At 40.4% G+C, this 20,597-nt stretch overlaps 1 protein-coding gene across 1 annotated transcript in view; it reads right to left on the reverse strand.

The window, feature by feature from the left end:
• The window catches only part of FRMPD1 (FERM and PDZ domain containing 1), a 293,024-nt gene that overhangs the window by 48,330 nt on the left and 224,097 nt on the right, over positions 1–20,597 (reverse strand). Inside the window, exons 7-9 of the mRNA XM_082269596.1 lie at positions 14,139–14,234; positions 9,822–9,947; positions 4,555–4,674 (exon numbers count right to left, since the gene is read on the reverse strand). Coding sequence (XP_082125722.1) covers positions 4,555–4,674; positions 9,822–9,947; positions 14,139–14,234 — 342 coding nt within the window. The remainder of the gene's footprint in view (positions 1–4,554; positions 4,675–9,821; positions 9,948–14,138; positions 14,235–20,597) is intronic.

A 20,597-nucleotide genomic window follows, 5' to 3' on the forward strand; every position in this document is an offset into this window, starting at 1 on the left:
AAGGGTAGCGGCTCATTGCTTCTTCAGAGAGAGGGATACCAGAGTGAAGGATCCCTTAAAGAGTTCTTACAGAGACTCACAAATAAGTAAAGCTTTGCTCAGATTCCAGCAAGAATAGTTTGCCGCCAGGGGAAGATGTGTTGCCTCGTTGTTACAGAAAGAAAGGACACTGTGAACACCAGTCAGGTGGACTCCGCATTTCTTCATTTTAACTTGTGGGTCTGACTAGAATAGGAAAGAGTTGGGGTCGGTGGGTGGAGGAAACCGGAGAACATGCGGATGATGATTGGGCAGATGCATTGGAAACTTGTAAACTAGTATCCCAGAAGCTGCCAGATAGATTGACGCAGGTATGTATCACACACAGGGCATATCTCACTCCGGTCAAGTTGGCTAAGTTTGACCCCTCTCGGGATCCTACTTGCCCCAGGTGTTTGTTATCCGCTGGCACCTTCGGGCATTTCATCTGGCATTGTCCCCGAATTAGTGGCTTCTGGGCACAAGTAGTACAATTTCTTCACGACCAGATGAGTTCCCTGGTGTTGGTGGATCCTAAGATATGCCTTCTGGGAATTTTCCCTGATGTAAGCATAGACAAACATACTGCCAGATTTTTACAGGCAACTTTATTTAGTGCCAGGAGGCTCATAGCCCACGCATGGATTCAATCATCCCTCCCCCCCACCCTTGCTGCTTGGATAGCAGATATTAATAATACTCTACCTTTCAAAAAAATGATGTTAATAGAGGTTGTCCGACAAGATATGATAAAATATGGGGTAAATGGTTACAATCCCCTACGACTTGTATGTCTTAATTGTAGTACAGTATATACTTCTTCTCTACATATGTTGTTCACAGATTTTTTTTTTTTTCATCTTGCCTTGACGATCGCCTGTTCCTATTGCACTGACTGCATGATTGTATTTCTACCTCTGTTTTGAGAATTGATTCTCTGTATTGTTAATGTTTTCTTTTCTTTTATGCACAACACTTAATAAAAGTTTGTTTCTGAAAAAAAAAAAAGAATAGGAAAGAGTCAGTGCCCTGGTATTTAAGAGGGACTGTGCCTATTGCTAGTCAAATGTGGTTACCAGATGGAACCTGTGACAATGTGTTATTTAGTTAGATTGGCAGGAGTTGTTCTGTTTTGTCTATTACAGGTGCACAACAGAGTGACGGGAACCGCTGCTGAGGAAGTACTATTACGAAACGCGTACGGCGTGTCGCATCACTTCCGGTTCCTGTACTGAGTCGTGGACCGCATTGCGTTCCACACGCTTGTTTCCACTGCTCGTTCTTTACTGCACTAATGTGAGTACCCTTAATCTTGTTTTGTGTGCAAATAAAACCCCTATTTGGCAATATTACACTATGTGCCTTTCCTTTACAATTTGAACACCTGTTCCATCGATACCCCACGGACATCTGGAGTACATAGCCCATACCGCCAGGACACTACCAGACCCTAACTCCCCCCAGGAATCCTCCCATCCGGGAATCCCCATAGACGTCCAACTCAGGACCTGTAGAGGAGAATAGGATCCATCCACCGGATTACTACTCATACCCGCTCTATACCCCTGTGTGGGGTGGGTATTTTTGGCTATTTACCAAAGGGGTCACAGAGCACCTAACTACCCACCACGGGGTCACTTATTGTGTTTAATCCACACGAAGATTGTCACCTAATTACCAATTTATCACCTTTTGGACATTTCCAGTCACTTTATCACCAGTTTATCCTGCATATCTAACACTGGACTCTTTTTCCCATTTTATACACTATCACCATTTATTTATTTATTTATATACGTCACTAGTTTACGTTGGTATACACCTACACCAGCCTTGTATTTCCACGCAATAGGCACTTTGAGTCTATGGTATTCTGCTTATTGGTTTATATGCACTTGCCACTTTGAGTTTATGACAGTTTGTACTATTATTATTTACATTCCAAATTACCTGTAGTCACGCATGCACCTTTATCACTATTATATTTTTTAGATTGAAGTTGATGGTCATATATATATATTAATTCATTTATGCACTTGTCACTTTTGATTCTTTTACATTTGTTTCCTATTTTTATATAGTTCATATTCCCACATTTTACAGTTTTTTACCTCTCTCTTTTATCTTGTCATTTTAATATCAGTTTACCTATTTATTGCCACACCTCATTTGGCATACAGGCTTTTATATTTGCTTCTCATTATTGTATTTACTGGCCACATATGGGGTATGCCCCATGGCCCTGTATGTTATTTCCCTTTTCCCCTTTCTAAGTTTATGGCAGGGCCGGATTAAGAGCATCATGGGCTTGGTGCTGAGGATTTTGAAGGGCCTTAAGGGCCGTGCCTTGGCATGCACCCAGAGGAGGAAGGGTGCAGCCATGCATGCCTAATTCAACATGGGATGCTGTCTCTGAAACCCATAAACACATCCATGCATCGGCAACTGTCCCTCCTTGTCCGGCCTTCGTGCTGTGTGGGGAGGTTCTGAGGGAGCTGCCTGGGGAAGCGAGCATAGAAGCCAGACTTCTGTGTTTACAAGTGACAGAAGAGCAGTAACAGTGAATATGGCCAACCCGAGGCCTATATTAAGGTAGGGGCCTGGAGCTGCAGCTCCAATAGCCCCTATGTTAATCTGGCCCTGGTTTATGGGATACTCCTTGTAAATTTTTGTACAGGTATTTTTGTAGGGGTGGATGTCCAGAGCCAGTAAGGACATGGCGCAGTTTGGCGGGGGGTGGATGTAGCCCCCTCCTAGGTGGTAGGTGCTAGAGAGAGAAAGTATGGTTTTCAATCCTGTCTGGTTACCAGAAGGATTGCAGGTAAATCTATATTGTTCTCTCTGCCTACCAGAGAGCAGGATCTGGTAGTGAGGTCTGCTCAATGTGCCCAGGTGCAACTCATTCTGTTTGCAGAGTGTTTCACACTGGTCCAATAGGGAGGCATGCTGGACAGTGGGAGGAAACCGGACAAATGAGTGAACAGGTGTTTGATACAGCCCTGGTGATTTGGCAGATGAAAGTGCCTTGTTGCATGCTGGGATACTGTATAAATGCCAGGAGCACATGTGCTCGGGGTCTTTCGGCTGGATAGTGGAGTCCCAGAGGGAGGTGGCAGCTGCCTCCTCCTCTGTAGAGGTACCATGCGGCCTTAGGGGGGTCGAACTGAGGGCCTAAGGGGTGTTAGAGAGGAACTGAACCCAGAGGTCCTGTGAAGCTGACTGAAAGGGGAAACACTGGAGGATCTGATTCTGCAATACAGTGAGTACAGATCTGTATCAAGGGGCCTGACCTGAGGGGGGCCACCCCTGCAGCTAGAAGAGTCAGTGGACAGGTTTCAGTAGGGGGATGCTAGTGAGTGTCCCAAAGAGAATATAGTTCACCAAGTCTATTGCTTGAGAGAGAGAGCAAGGAGACTTAACCCTTTCCATACACGTGGCAGTATGGATTAAGCAGTGCAGCTGCTTTCACAAGCAACCTGGTGAGGCCAAGTGAGAGTTGACCTTATCCATTGTGAATAGTTACAGTTGGAGTATCCCACTATTCCCTTCTCCCATCCATGTTCCAAAATAAACACTAAAAACCAATACCCCTGGACTGTTTTTTGAGTGACGAGCCATCGGGAGTAAGGAGGGATGTGTGAACTGTACCCTAATCGACTGTGTGCTAGTAATCAGAGGAGGCCCAACAAGTCATCACTGTCCCCTACAGGGACAGTGTTACAGGACTGCATTCCTGTTCAAATTGCATGCGATTCTTTGCAGTGCGATTTGAGCCCATTCATTTTGTATAGGCTCAAATCGCACCACAAAGATATCATAATCAATATCGGTGAGTACATGAGCATAAACTTGGGTATTCGTACTCGCCATTAAAAAAATGGTATCGGTGCAACCCTAGTGGAAACGCTTAAGGTGTGTTTTTTTTTTCTTATAAAAGTTTTATTGAAACTGAAAGTGACAAACATATTTAAAACAAGAACTGGCAATACAGAGATAAATGCATTGTCCTAGTATATCTACATTAAAAATAGTGTAAATATATATATATATATATATATATATATATATATATATATATATATACAGGAAACATTTGGAGGTACATCCTGTCGTGAAAGGTGTGCGCTTTTACAGATCTTCCCAATTAAGACTATGGGGTCAAAAAAACCCATTTCTGCCTTAAAATTAATTCATGCAGCTTTTGGAGCATCAGACGTTGAACTAGAGGTGCCTGAGCCCTCATTTGTGAACAGCCACTATTTAACTACATGGGATTTTGTTTATTGAGAGTTTCGTATTTTTGAGTTTCAAGCTACAAAACTCTTCAGGTGTGACTGAGGCCTTAGACTTTGTAGATATGTTTTAAGGGTGTCCCTATAATTCCATATTGTTGCATTCAATGATCAAATATATGACACCATATGTGAAACTTTATAATTTTCCCTTAAAAGTATATTGTTGTGTTTGGAATGGTTTCCCTTGAAATTCAAAAGAATAATTTGCATGTTTGTATTTTATAAAATAGAAAATGTTCACCTGTAAGTAAAGGTATTCAAAGGCAACTGGATCGTCCTGCAGAAGCTCAAAGGGATCTTTGGGTACAAAACAAACTCTGAAGAGACACCTATAGTCATGGGACTCTCTCTTCTGTACTACCTGTAATGCAAAAATATGACTTCAGTAGTCTGCTACAGGGCACAGTCTTATAAACCTAAATGTTTAATATTTACAAATAGCATCTAATCACAGAAGATGAAAAATAGAGTACAGTATACTAATAGACTTTTTTGAATACACACAGATAATTATTATTATGGCCAGCAGGGGGCACTAATTTAAAGGGAAAAAAATGTACAAATACAGAACAATGATATTATGAAACTAGAGCCATAGGGAAATATTGATATGCTGGAATACAACACCCTTATTTTTATGTATCTTAATAAATATGGATAATATGGTAACACTATACAGTATGTTATTGTGTAGAGAAGGCTCTTATTACCCACCCACCCTTCCTAAAATCTTAGTTGTCTGGCTATCATGCTGATGTAATGGATTAAATAGTTTCTGAGTCACTGACCCATAGCTCCCAACTGTCCCTGATTTCGAAGGACTGTCCCTGATTTGGAACAAAGTCCCTCTTTCCTCCTCATGTGTCCCTCTTTTTGGTCTGATCTATATAGCTGTATATAAAATGCATTTTTTATCTTTCAAAAAGTGTTTCCCAGTGCTAAACTTTTTCATCCAGTTTCTAAATTGCTGCATTTGTAAATTCCAAAAGCCAGTATACAGGAATAGCAGTGATAAAGTGATAAAAAAAAAAAAAGGACTTGTGGGTTTACCTAATCTTGTTTTGTATAATTCTCCTTAAAGGGGGTGTGTCCTATGCCTACATACTTTTGCTATTAGGTGTCCCTCATTCCCATCTCAAAAAGTTGTGAGGTTTGCTGACCTGTAGTAAAATCCACCCGGGAAGAGATGGGGGAAAGGGAGGGACTTTGTGATACCCACAAGATATAAGACACATATAACAATAAAATCTAATATTTATTGAAATATTATTAAAAGTAACCCCAAGAACAACCGTCTAGGGGAAAGTTCAAGAACCATCAAAACTCCATAAAAATATCACATATTATTTAAACAATAAATGGCAATAAGCCATGAGACATGATGTAGTATTCCTGATTGCATAGGTCCAGAGCGCTAACGCATTTCAACTCATTAAGTCTTCCTCAGGGGGATGGCAGTAGTTAGCATATTAGAAGGATCTATGATCATATTTACAGACATCTCATATTATGCTGGAGGTCCACAAAGAAAGAGGGCAAAAATGCCAAGCACTGGAAACCATGTATCCAAAGTAAAAGGGATATGAAAGAAATCAACCTAGATAGCTGATGTATTCCTGGAGATTTTTTATGTGTCTATATCTCCCATGAGCAGGACTCAGACCTCAAAAGGGAAAGCATATCCCTCTGCCAAGCAGAGAAACAAGCTTATAGTGGCCCCAGAGATCAATCTAAGTCTGTCATTACCAACAAGCGTGAGTCTATTCAGCAGAGTTCCAAGGTCGCCTCTGTGCTCCAACAGCTGCGTCATTCATTCACAAAGTTCTGTGAATGAATTAACTACAAGTACCACTTCCATTTATGGCAGGCGGCTTGTCGTTCTCAATGAACTGCGAGGTCATGATAAGCGTTTCGTAGTTCATAGGTTCTTCCTGCGCTACATGAACTCTCTACCCAGGATGTTTGAGCAGACAGCTTTACTTAGATTATGCGGGAGCCTGGCATTGCACCCACAATCTGCTGATCAGGGATGCAATGCTCTGTAGGCTTCTATAAAAAAAAAAATAAGTGCACATTGTTTTACCTGCAAAACAATGTGCATTTATTTTTTTTATTTATTTTTTTAAAGTGAACTTAACCTTTAATATACTGGGATAAGTTCCTGATCGTGTGACCACTGTGACAACTAATAACAGTAATCATGTGATCAGAAAGTTTGACAATTGACAATTGCGAAGTCATGTGACTGAACCCAAATAAAATTGATGTCCTTTTTTCCAACAAATAGAGCTTTCTTTTGGTGGTATTTGATCACCTCTGTGGGGGTTTTTTTTTTTTTTTGCGCTATAAACAAAATAAAACTGTCAATTTCTAGAAAAGAAACAATATTTTTTACTTTCTGCTATAAAACACATCCAATAAAAAAATGTAAAAAAACAAATTTCTTCATCAGTTTAGGCCAATATGTGTTCTGCTACATATTTTTGGTAACAAAAAAAAACCCCAATAAGTGTATATTGATTGGTAGCGTCTACAATCTATGGGATAAATTTATGGACTTTTTTTAAAGGGACTGCAACATTGTGGTGTACAATTCTGACATTAAGTGGCACTTTTTGGCATTTCTTGGACACAGATGGCAAAATAGACCGGACAAGGGTTATAACTAGAGTTGGGCTTACGGTTTGGCCTTAGCATGAGTTCTGGCTGAACATTGGCTGTTCTCCCATCCGGCTAACACCCGAATTGGCGGGTTCGACTGTTTGTCGACTGTTTGTTTGGCTCACTGAATGCCCCACAATGCACTGTGTACCACACTGTAGTTGGAAGCCCTGATTGGCTGAAACAATGAAGGCTTTGCCCAATTAGGGCACAGAACAATGTCAGAGCCAGAAATTGGGGAAAGTTTTGATGAATGTGTTCAATCGTGGCTCAATACTCATAGACCCACTCCACCCTATAAAAGTTTCCTTCCCAGACCAGCCATTTTTTGTGTGATATTTGAGTGGAGATAGATAGAACAGGGCTCTGTTCATGGCTATTAGTGAGTTAGTGTGCTATAGTTTGCTACTGTGATTCTATTGTGAGGAACCTCTGGTAGCTGTGTATTAATCCATATTGTTTATATATAGTTCTGTATACCAATTCTCTACGCCATTGGAATTATATAAATGGGCCTTACCACCAGTATAACGCAATATTAATACCAATACTGCATATAGTACCACCATCTCCAAGAGATACCCGAAAAGTGATGTGTAAATTGACATTGAAAGAAAAAAAGATGTTGATCATATCAAAATATGATAGGATTTATGTTGATTATTGTATGTTTTGTCTTTCCTTTAGTTAGGCTTTTTTTCTTTGCAACTAAGCTAAGGAGGTCCTGAGGAAGCTAATAGGTGAAATGCATCGACCTCTTGGATCAATTTGCAAAAATCAATAGTGATGGTTATTAGTATGGCTGACATCGCCTTTGTAATTGTATTCTGATGTTTTTAACATACAAATATGTTTTTTATTGTTTGTTATAAAACATTTTTTTTTATAATCTTCTGTGGTCGTCCCTCTCTGGTACCAGATAAGTTCAATATATCTCAAAATGTTTTTTGTAGACAATTACCTAAATGGATGAGGTACCTTTTCAATACCCCAACACCCTTCATTTTTTAACAAGTAAACTATTAAGTCATCAAATGGCTGATGTCATAGCTGATCACAAGTGCAGCACCATGGCAACTGCAAAAAAAACAGGCCAAGATGGCTTTTTGGCTGTAAAGTGTAAGAGAGATTAGCTTGGCTTTAAAGTAGAACTAAAGTCAATAATTTTTTTTTTTTTTTAAATTTTGGAAAGAGTAAGGGAGGGGTATAACCTCTTTTATTTTTTTTTTCACCATTTAGCTGTGCTCTCTGTTCCATGACCAAAATAGGAAGTGATAGGAAATCCCTCTAAAGTGAGGGAATTCCTGGTTGTCCCTAGGGTCACTAGAACTAGTGTCCCCATTTGAAGATTTCTCATTCATTCCTGTTCTGGGGACAACCCAAGATTGGGGATTGTCTTTTACTTTCACTTTCAGTGATAAAAGTAAATATGACAAATAGAGAGGATGAATCCCTCTCCACTCGTTCCGTTGAAAAAACTTGTTTTCTTTAGTTTTACCTCAGGTAAAGTTTTTGTGGTCTTTGGTTTCATGCTTGATTTGTTTGCAGATTAGGACATATCTGATGAAGCAGAGTTACTGGACCTCAAAGACCTGGTAGGTTTGATGTTAAATGAGAGCTCAGAGCTACTAAATGCAGCAGCTTTCCTTATCCTTTAAAAGGATGCTCCACATCAAACTACTTTCAATCAAAGGGTCCATGGGGTGTGTAAATTGGTGTGCTGGAATATTTTATTATGATCAGCATACCCATAATTACAACTATCCTAAATACAGCCATATTTTAAGATGACAAGGTTTTAAAATCTGACAACCAATTATTTCATAAAGTGCAGTTACGATTTGTTTGACACCTAATATGACACTATATACTACGAATGTCTGTTAAGAAGTCTGTGTCCCACCAGCCTCCGGAGCCTTGCAATATAGGCATGAACGGCGTCTAACTGATTGGCATATTCCCATACATTAGTGTAACCACTTTTTACAAAGGTAACTCCATTATTGTAGGAGTTATGGAATAATAATTTAAGTTGAGCGTTCAAGATGGCATTTTAGCTATAGTTCAATATACTGTAGGTCATTACCCCACAGTCTGAGAGATGTATATTCCTGACTAGACTGTTTATGGCAGGACCATTGGGAGTCTTTTGCAGACTCTAGCTAATGGCTGTTTACAAAATCTCTGCTTCACTTCAAGCTTAGACTGTTTCAGTGGGGTTTTGTGGCACACTTGCTTTTTGTTAAATGTGTCTAAAGTTTAATGTGTTTCATCAAATGTGCTATCTTCCATGAATGCCTAGCACTGACATGAGATTTAAAACTGACTGTGTTTATTGCCAGCTTGTGACTTTTGGGAAAACTTGGGGAGGCACCGTGTTCAGTATGACTCCCCCATTCGCTCCATGCAGTTTGGGGTTCTTCAGACCTCATTATCATCATAAGGCCCACAATGTAGGTTGATTATACTGTGAAAAGATTAGTTGGTTGTGTTTGCACCAAAGACCAAATGTTCTCAGTCCTTCCCTGACTGTTGGTCTAAGGGACAGAAAGTGAATGCAAACACCTTGAATGATGGCACAGACAGTAAGACAGTAATAAAAACCAGACAGAGACTTTAACCTACTCTATACAAAGATACAAAGAAGGTTTTTTACTGGGGCTAGACCATAAAGCTGAATATTAGGAAGAAAAAAAAAAAGTGTTTTTTCTTCCTAATATTCAACTCTATAGTCTAGCTCAAACTTTCTTTAATGGAACTAGACTATTATGTCAAAAAAGCAATTGCTATAAGACAGGAATAAAATAGCATTTTCTTTGCCATTGTCTGTGATTATTCCAACCGCACCTGTTCGATAAGCTCCTCTTCGTGAAGAAGGTAAAGCTTTGAGATGTTATATTGCTCTTCTAGAGCTAGTGCAAAGTGCTCAATTATATTGATTGACAATTTCTCCTTGAGGGTCATGATTATGTCCTGAAATAAGACACAATTTCAGCAATATATGTTGTTAAATATATCTAAAGCAAAAGTTCTGATAAATACAGTGTCAGATATATTTTGCATGGGATTACTACCATTAGAACCTTGAATAAGAACATATAGACATACAGACATAGATAGATAGATACGGTATCTCACAAAAGTGAGCACACCGCTCAAATTTTAGTAAATATTGTATTATATTTTTTCATGTGATAACACTGAAGAAATTACACTTTGCTACAATGTAAAGTAGCGAGTGTACAGCTTGCATAACAGTGTAAATTTGCTGTCCCCTCAAAATAACTCAACACACAGCCATTGTTTTTTAAATTTGGTGTTATCGCTCTCACTCCCTCATACTGGTCACTGGAAGTTCAACATGGCACCTCATGGCAAAGAACTCTCTGAGGATCTGAAAAAAGAATTGTTGCTCTACATAAAGATGGCCTAGGCTATAAGAGGATTGCCAAAACCCTGAAACTGAGCTGCAGCGTGGTGGCCAAGACTGTACAGTGGTTTAACAGAACAGGTTCCACTCAGAACATTCCAAGATGATAATGACCCCAAACACACCTCCAAAACAACCAGTGCCTTGATAAAGAAGCCGAAGGTAAAGGTGATGGACTGGCCAAGCATGTCGACAGACCTAAACCCTATTGAGCATCTGTGGGGCATCCTTAAATGGAAGGTGGAGGAGCACAAGGTTTCTAACATCTACCACCTCCGTGATGTCATCATGGAGGAGTGGAAGAGGACTCCAGTGGAAACCTGTGAAGCTCTTGTAAACTCCATGCCCAAGAGGGTTGAGGCAGTGCTGGAAAATAATGGTGGCCACACAAAATATTGACACTTTGGGCCCAATTTGGACATTTCCACTTAGGGGTGTACTCACTTTTGTTGCCAGCGGTTTAGACATTAATGGCTGTGTGTTGAGTTATTTTCAGGGGACAGCAAATTTACACTGCTTTACACGCTGTACACTCACTACTTTACATTGTAGCAAAGTGTAATTTCTTCAGTGTTGTCACATTAAAGAGGTTGTAAACCCCCCAAATTTTTTTTATTTTTTTTGCAACCTGCAAGACAAACACATAATGAGCTAGTATGCATCGCATACTAGCTCATTATGAAATACTTACCTTAGAACGAGCCCCCGCCTTGCCATCCGCTTACCTGCATGACGGGCGACATGTCCAGTCGCCCTTCTTCCGGGATCGCGGCATCCGGCCATCTGATTGACTGGAGCCGCGGTGACGACACTCCCGCGCACGCGCGCGGGGGTCGACGGTCACGGCATGGAGCTCTGAAGGAACGGCACGAGCGGCCGTTCCTTCAGAGCGCATGCGCCAGTGACGTCACTGGCTGCATTTAAGGTAAATATCTCCTACACGGTACATGTTTAGGAGATATTTACAGAACCTATAGGTAAGCCTTATCATAGGCTTACCTATAGGTACAACATGCAGAGGAGGGTTTACTTCCTCTTTAATAGATATAATAAAATATTTACAAAAATGTGATGGGTGTACTCACTTTTGTGAGATATGGTAGATAGATTGGTAGATAGATAGATAGATAGATAGATAGATAGATAGATAGATAGATAGATAGATAGATAGATAGATAGATAGATAGATAGATAGATAGATAGATAGATAGATAGATAGATAGATAGATAGATAGATAGATAGATAGATAGACATATGTATAGACATATTTAACGTGTATATCAGGGAAAAATAAAAAAACAAAAATATGCAGTACATTTTTGCAAACCATGCACATTTCCTATGTGTTATCCTTATAAAGAACCTGAAAGTACAGAAAGATTCCTGTCAATTCACCAGGATTACACCTTAGTCCTGTTTTGAACTGACAAGCACAGCAATTTTGTGGATTGAGTAGTGTCAGTCCTGCCCAGATGTCTTTTATAAACTACTAAAACTCTTCCCCTATTTTTTTTCTCCATAGCACAAGAGACAAATGATTCTGCATTCCAGTACAATGACTAGCTAATTAGACTCTTTGAGATAAAATAGACAAAGTGCACAGGGTACAGGAATTTTGACAAAAATCAACAGGTGTTTTTGCAATCATTGAACAGATATAGCTAAAACGTTTTTAATCATATTTATTGATCTATGTGCCGTGTGACACTTGTGCGATGCGGGAAGGCTGCGAATTCGCAGCCTGTTCCCGCATCGCAAACGCACATCTGGCAGTTCACAATGCCATATGCGATACGCAGGGGGTGTCAATGAAATGTTAATGACACCCCCAGTTTGATCGCATATCGCAGTGCGATCTGACAGTTCGCACAGGGTCGGATCGCACAAGTGTGAACCACTGCACGATCCGATCGTGATGCGGCTGAAAAAAAGGGTCATGTGCGACTTTTGTGTGGGTACAGTGCGAATTTAGCCATACAAAGTGTATGGCTGAATTCGCACTGCACATCCGATCGCATGTAATGAAGGAGCAGTGCGCTCCGATATTACATGAGATCGCCGCACACGCTATAGTGTGAACCGGCACTAAAAGGAAGCAAATAAGAGAAGCTCATTGTTCTAATTTACATTCACTTTTTTATGGAAAATTGCAGTAATATAGGTTTAGTAAACTGCAGTAACCAAAGAGAATTTGCATTTCACTGATCCCACTTGAACTTGATCGAGTGCTGTGAATTAGCACTCTTTGCATGACATTATAGTTTCTGCCACTGCTTTATTAACTAAGTCTAATCACCTTGCCTTTATACCCTTGACTGTTTTTTATGGCATTCTCACTAAATAGAAGCAGCTATTGACATTTGTTTGTAGGGATCTCATAAGTCTGCTGCTAACACCAGAAACATTTTGAGATGGATAACTCACTATATTACTGGTTTAAAATGTATTGCAAGAACAACTAAATAACATGAAGTCAATAAAACTTCTCAGTCAATTAAAAATGAATTTATTTACACTAGAAATGCTAACCACATATGGGTCTATTTAAAATGCAATTAATCTAATTAATAGCAGTTGTAATTACACATTCCTGGTCTCTTGCTTGTGCAAAATCAGACAAAAAACAACGAACATTAAACAATGGGGATTCTTTACTTGCCATTTAATGGCCAAAGGGCATAATTAAAAAAGGCTGGTACCCAATCCTCTCTCTCTTCTTTTCTTTTTTCTTTTCTATTTGTTTTCTGTCTCTTTCCAGTCTTTTCTTCCTTCCACACATATTTTAACCCCAGATTTCTCATCTGAGCTTGGATTAATTCTACTGGACATTATCACCTACTATATTTTTGCTCCCTCAAAAGTTATTCTTTTTTTTCTTCATGGAGCCACAATAATTGTAAAAGAGGCAGCTTGCTATATTTTCATATTTCAGTATAAGGGCAGGTTCACAGCAGGGCTATTGTGCTATGCTGGGCAGTGTTTTACAGCACAGACATAATACAAAGACAAGGCAAAAAGCCTTGCTTGGTATAGGGCATGTTCATACCAATGTGCTGCATTGGTTGGCACTGCCACATGGTGAGGCATCAGTTATCACCACATTACACAGCACTATATGTCATTGTACCACAGCATATTGTAATGCACTGGTGTGTGGAGGCTTGAATAAAGTTTAAACATGTTACACTTTAAATAAAGGCACAAAAAGTAAACAGTGTGAGGTGCTATAACAGCACATTGCACTGCCTCTCACTGATTCTACACAGTACACACCAGTGGCCGAGAGTTGTAGCTCAGTCCTGGTACCAGCTCTTACTTGTTCAACTCAGTTTAAAGAAAGTGTTCAAATTTAAAATGCATTTGGCCCCCCCCCCCACCTTAGTCTTTTATGCACTTGTCCCAGATATAGCGAGATCACTCACTATACTATATCTAGCTGTGTTTCTTTTGACGTAATGTTAGCACCAGTTACGAACATTTATTTGAATGGGCAGCCAACACACCAAAATGTACCAATATTGAACCACTTTTTTTAGAATCAATTACTGTGCGCTGTGATGAGCTGCAAAGCATGTTTGTTTGAGGCATGTTGAATGCCAACACAATGCACTAACACATGTATGTTATGTTTTTATGCGTTGTGAAATATCTGAGTGCTCCTTCAATAATATTACACATAAATGAAAATTATTTACATTGAACTATAGCTAAAAATATTAAAAGTGATTTGCACCTTCACAGTTGTTTTCTTCTCAAATTTAAAAGCCTTTGTCTGACCATTTTCTAGGTAGACTTTAAGGACATTAGGCATGAAAAGAAGTGAATTCCCCTACAACAGAAAGACCATGTTAGAAACAGATAAGGTGGTGTACAAGGTATTCATGCAAACATGCACAGAAGCTCCTTAGAGAAGACCACATTCCATTAACCAAGATTACATCTGCTTTACAGATTGCAATGCTAGGAAATCCATTTTACAGTCATTTACAATATTATATAATGGCAAGTAAATGGAAATTGGGGGCAGAGGTCTACAATATTCCCCGGAAATAAACAAGATAAGACAACACATTTTACAGGGATGGTAAAATAATGCAAGAAAAATACGTCATATTTCATACTTACAGGGAATGTAAAATGTTTTAGTCAGTTTTAATAATTTTCTTAATTTAAAAGTGTAAAAAACGCCAAAATAGAATAGGAGGGAGGTTATGGCGCTGCCTGTAGCTTCCTGATTGGTTAAGATAAAAAGTGCTATAGTGCAAATAAATAATCAGTAACCTGGTGTAAAAGTTGCTATAGTGCAAGTCAATTAATCAGTGACCTTGTGAAATAAATAGCTGGTATTAAAAAATTAGGTGAATAAATAAGGTATTAAATACATATATCCAAAAATATATAAATATGTGAAATATCAAATAAGGTGATAAAAAGGTGAATCCGTGTGATAATGTTGTCACTTGAGTCACTCACAAATAAATGCTTGACGTAAAGCTTGAGTCACTCGCATTTATTTGTGAGTGACTCAAGCTTTACGTCATCGCAGTAGCCATCAGAGTGCGTTGTGATGAGGAAAGCAGGCTCCCCGGCCTCTACCAGCAGGCAATACTACTCTATGTGAGGCCCTTTCTTCCCCATATACATCTACGGAGTGCATATGCAGTGTACAGTAAGAGTGGACCCGGGCAGGCTATAGGACAGCGCACAGGGTAGAGAGGATCGGCCGGAGAATCCTTTTGGTATCCGGAGACATCAAAAGCGATACTATACCCAAGGCTTGTCACCCCTACAGGGGTAATCATTTCTGGTGAGTGCGGCATAGGGGTCATGGGGAGCACTGAGTGATCACCATAGCCAGCACCTTAAGGAATTACTGGAACACCTGCACTGAAGTCACCTTGTTGGGAAATTGTTTCTCTCCACACCAGAGTTATTTGTGACAGTCATATTTTTGCTCTGTGGATTATAAGCTATTGGACATTTATTGTGGGACTGTGTACATCCAGCGTTGATTAATTTTTTTGATTGAAAGTGGTTTTTGTATTTTTTTATATATTTATTCCTGCACTTACCTCAGGTTTTATGTGGGATTCCCTGCTGTTTTATAAGTTTATTATTATATATTGAGTATCTCTTAGCCAGTTTGGAATTAGCATCCTATTGGTTTTACACCTTTTATGACGCATACATTGCTTATTTTTTTTCACCCTATTTTGATTGTTACTAATATTTATTGACATAATTTTATCACATTATCACACGGATTCACCTTTTTATCACCTTATTTGATATTTCACATATTTATATATTTTTGGATATATGTATTTAATACCTTATTTATTCACCTAATTTTTTAATACCAGCTATTTATTTCACAAGGTCACTGATTAATTGACTTGCACTATAGCACTTTTTACACCAGGTTACTGATTATTTATTTGCACTATAGCACTTTTTATCTTAACCAATCAGGAAGCTACAGGCAGCGCCATAACCTCCCTTCTATTCTATCACTTTACTATTAATCCTAGGATTATAGTCTCAGAGGTAGGCTGCAGCCAGCTATAATAGGAATCTAAAATATCCTAAGCGCGGATTTTTTACTTTTTCATAAAAAACGCCAAAACTCTAATATCCAGGGAATCCCCTGCGGCGACACAGTGCACAAGTGTGCGCTCTTTGCCAATGACATCCTACTATACTTATCTACGCCATTGGTTTCTGTCTCAAATTTGCTTAGGGAGTTGGAGTCGTTCACCGCAGTCTCTGGTTTGCGTGTGAATCACTCCAAATCCCAGGCCCTGAATCTGACACTAGATGACGCCACGGTCTCCGTGCTTAAAACAAACTTTCCTTTCAAGTGGCTGGACAAGTCACTACCGTATCTGGGCATCCACCTTACTTCCTCTGTAGACACCCTCTATGCTTCTTACTACCCACCCTTGTATAAGGCCTTGCGGGCTGATCTTACTAGATGGGCGGTTAGCCCCCCGTCGTGGTTCGGCAGATTGCATTCAGTAAAAATGAATATCTTGCCTCGGTTGCTATATCTCTTTAGAACTCTAGCGATATCGATCAATATGTCGGATCTCAAAGCATTTCAAAATAGGATTGTGCAATTCATATGGGGGGATACGAGGCCTCTGGTGAATAAGCGAACCCTATTTGCACCTAAATTGCGGGGAGGTCTGGGGGTCCCTGATCTGGTAAAATACTTTTATGCTGCTCAACTTACCCACTTGATTAGATTTCACTCCAAAGAATCTCATCCTATATGGATGCAGCTTGAAGCCATGCATTTACCCACTACCCCTGTTAACCATGAAATGTGGCTGCAACCCAGGGACCGCCCTGGGATTTTGTGCCCTACCTTGTCCCTATCCCTGGGAATATGGGACAGATTGACAAAGCGACATGGCTTCAGGTTCCCCCTCGCCCTGCTTGCTCCCTTATTAGGCAATCCGTCGTTCCCTCCAGGCCTCTGTCCTCCTGCTTTTGAATGGTCGACGAACAAGGGATTTCTCTGGTTGGCGGACCTTTGCGATAGGAAGGGTCTGCTCCCCAGAGCAGTTTTACTAGACAAACATTCTCTCCGGGTGAGGGAATATTTTCGTTACACACAAATTTCTCATGACATGAATTCAATGAAACGTATGTGTGATATCGCTACTTCCACCCCCATGGAGCATCTCTGCAATACGATCGATAAACAGACGGGATTCATATCCCTGATTTACAATATACTGCATGACGACAAAACTAAATTGTCTTATAGGAGACGTTGGGAGGTGGATCTGAATGAGGAACTGGACATATCTGAGTGGAATACACTGGCACAACTTAATTCAAAGTCCTTAATTAACACATCTCTGATAGAGGCCAATTATAAAGTGTTCTTGAGGTGGTACATGGTCCCGGTCAGATTGGCTGCAGCGGTCCGAGAGGCTTCTCCGCAGTGCTTCAGGGGGTGTGGCCAAAGGGGCACGGTCCTGCACATATGGTGGACCTGTCCTAAGGTCTGACGGTTCTGGATCCGCATTTATAATTTTATATATTCCCTCACACACATTAACCTAGTGACATTTATTTTCACTGCAGCTAAAAAAGCTAAAGCCCGTTCCTGGAGAACCTGTAGTGCCGATCGAGTTGCTTAAAGCTAAACTGACCTGGATCATGATCAATGAGAGTATGGTGGGCATCCTCCAGGACAAAATGCTCCTCTTTGAGAAGACTTCGGACCCCTGGGTGAGATACCTGGCGGGCTCCCCATGAACGGGGGGAACCCCTCTTATAACGGGATCAGGTGGCTTAATTAAGTCACCTGAGCCCTCCTTTCGCGGATCTGGACAACGACTTTCTGTTACTTCTACTCCTCACTCTACTCTTTGTTTGTATTCTTTTTCATTTCCTCTTCATTTTCTTTTTCCTCTTCTTTCACTTCTCTTCCCTTCATGCCCTCTTCCTTTCTCTATTACACAGTGATTAATGCAGATGTGGTTATCTTGGGCCGTTGTTGACCCTCTGCTACTACTTATCGTGGTCATTATTTATATTTGCCATGTCAACGGTTCTTTTGTATCAATGCTGGAGGTGCAGATCTCCTATACATGCAGTTGTTTAGTGGGCTGGGTGGCCGCTTCCCCCCCTCGAAGCGCAGTGTGTTCCCCTGGGGGTGCTGGAGGGGATGAGTTGGCATGGCTCCGTCCCACGGCAAGAGCCAGTGATATGTTGTTTTCAAAGTGTATGACATAGCCTTACATAGCCTCTCTGTTGACCATATTAAATGTTTAGTGTTTTTTTTTATGTTAACCTATACTATGGTTGTTAACTGTATGCACCAAGTGTGTTCCTTCTTCTTATAAAATTATTAAACATATTGAAATCTAAAAGTGTAAAAGTGTAGATGAAAAAAATGTAACTATTTGTAGTTAAATATTTGTAATGCAATCCCAGTAGAATGAGCTGGATAAAACTGCTGTTCTCTTTTGGAGCTCAATTCCTGCTGGTTTTAGAAAGTTAAAATGAAGAATACTTTATACCTCGTTAAAAATTAAAATATATAAAATGTACACCATATGCATTCTCATTAAGATAAATGTGACATAAATGTGAGTCTGGAACTTTAACGTACAGTTGGCCCAGTAAGGCACAGTTCACAAATATACATGTTACCATGGTACATTTTCTTTTAAACTCTGCTTAATTAATTTTTTATGTAGTGTACAGAAAGTGCATTTTCCTTTCTGATCAATGGTACCACATGTAAAACCCATTAAAAATTAAAAATGCAAAGGGTGTGAATCCACAATTTTTGAAGATTGTACACCTTTTTGCTGACCATCCTTGGAATCCCCAGGCTTCAGAAGTGGACTGTGCTTAACTAAACATTTTCTGATAACTTCTGGGGTGATATCCTTTTCGACCCCACAGTCTTCACATGACTTGGGGCCTGGTGCTCTTTTTTAGTACTTACTGATAAAACATTTTCCCAGCAGCATAGCTCCCATGTCTAAGGCCTCCTGTTCTTGCAGTTTGTGAGCATCATTTAAAGCATGGGTGTCCAACCTTTTTGCTTCTCTGGGCCACATTGAGTGTAGAGAAATTTTCTCGGGCCTATAGTTGAGGTGTATAAGTAATAAAACGCCTTCCCGTGCTACCGCGCCTCCCCCCCAAGCACTAATTTAACACAACTAGTGGATGATCCCCTCCAAGGCTGCCTCTGTGGCCGTGCCCCCGACTTGACTTCCTTCCTCCCCAGCAAAAAAAAATAAAAAATTGTCAGGGGCAGTGGGCCGCATTGCCCGCGGTTCCAGGCCGCATTCGGCCCCCGGGCCGCAGGTTGGACATGCCTGATTTAAAGCAAAACCTGCAGGATCTGGGCACTATATTATTTTTTACAAAGTACTTCTTACAAATCTACATAATGCCCTACCCTCATATAAAATACTAATTGCAAACTACTAATGCATTGGTACTTAGTTCCTTTGTGGATCTCTTGTTCTGTCCCTACCCAGCTAGCTGCTTTCATGTTTGTCAGGCCGAGGAAACCTTTCTGCACGTCTGGTGGTAAAGAGGTTCTAGAATAGGCTCTATCGACTGCTTTATACTGTGATTGGGCTGCTTTCCATAAAGACCCCTTACGGAATTCTCCTTAATAATAAACTGAAGTCTTTACGTCTTCTCAATTTATACTGGTCCCCCAAAACCTCACAGCCACTATGTGGGTTATTGTCAGTGTGTGGAAGCCTTCCAACAATTGCAGAGGTCAATGCCCTGGTTTCTCAGGTATATTATATAAGAAACTCACTGATTTTCAGCAAAACACAGTGTCCAAAATTTCACAAAACTCTGGATCCCATTAATTCACAGCTACGTGCCTCCTTTCAAATGGACTCTGTAACAATCTAACCTTGGTGCTTTTATTAGGACGAATACCTTCCCCTTTTCTTTTTGCAAAACCCCCCTTTTTCTTCCTTCCGGGGGTACTATACAGGAGTATCCCCTTTTCTGGGGTCTTCATTTTACTCAACCATGAACAACCTTTTTGGTCCTGCCCTCCCTCCTCATTTCCTCTTTACCTCCCCTCTTTCCGTTTCCTTAACATTTTCTTTGTATACCCCTCCCTACAAGCAAGCATCCCCCTCTCCCTTTCCTTCCATTTTGGTTCTTTTGATAGTTTATTTTGGATGGTTGAGGATTAATTGGACCTTATTGCTTTTCAAATTTACTGTATGTGTAGGTAATTCATTGTATATCTGAATCCCCATGCAACAGTGGTTTGTTTGTTTTTAAATGCATATTTATCTTCCAGTGCTTTGTATTCACTTGCACTTTAATGAGGCCCCGTTCACATAGGGGCGACGCTACTTCGCACCGTGACCTCCGAGGTCGCGGTGCGAGCAGCGCGCCGCGACCTCGGAGCGGCCGCCACGGACTTCATAACATTGAAGTCTATGGCGGTCGCCTCCTGGTCGCCCCAAAGAAGCTCCGGACCCTTTTTCTAAGTCGGAGCGACTTGTGTCGCTCCTATTAGAACGGGTCCGCAGCTTCCCTATGGAAGGCGACCTACGGCGACCTGTGAGGCGACCAGGTCGCCTCACAGGTCGCCCTAGTGTGAACGGGGACTTAAACTTTTTGAATAAAAAATATCCACAAATATCCACAGATTTAAACACATGTTCAGCATATATGT

This window comes from Pelophylax lessonae, assembly GCF_965119305.1.
Source record: "Pelophylax lessonae genome assembly, chromosome: 1".
Lineage (NCBI taxonomy): Eukaryota > Metazoa > Chordata > Amphibia > Anura > Ranidae > Pelophylax > Pelophylax lessonae.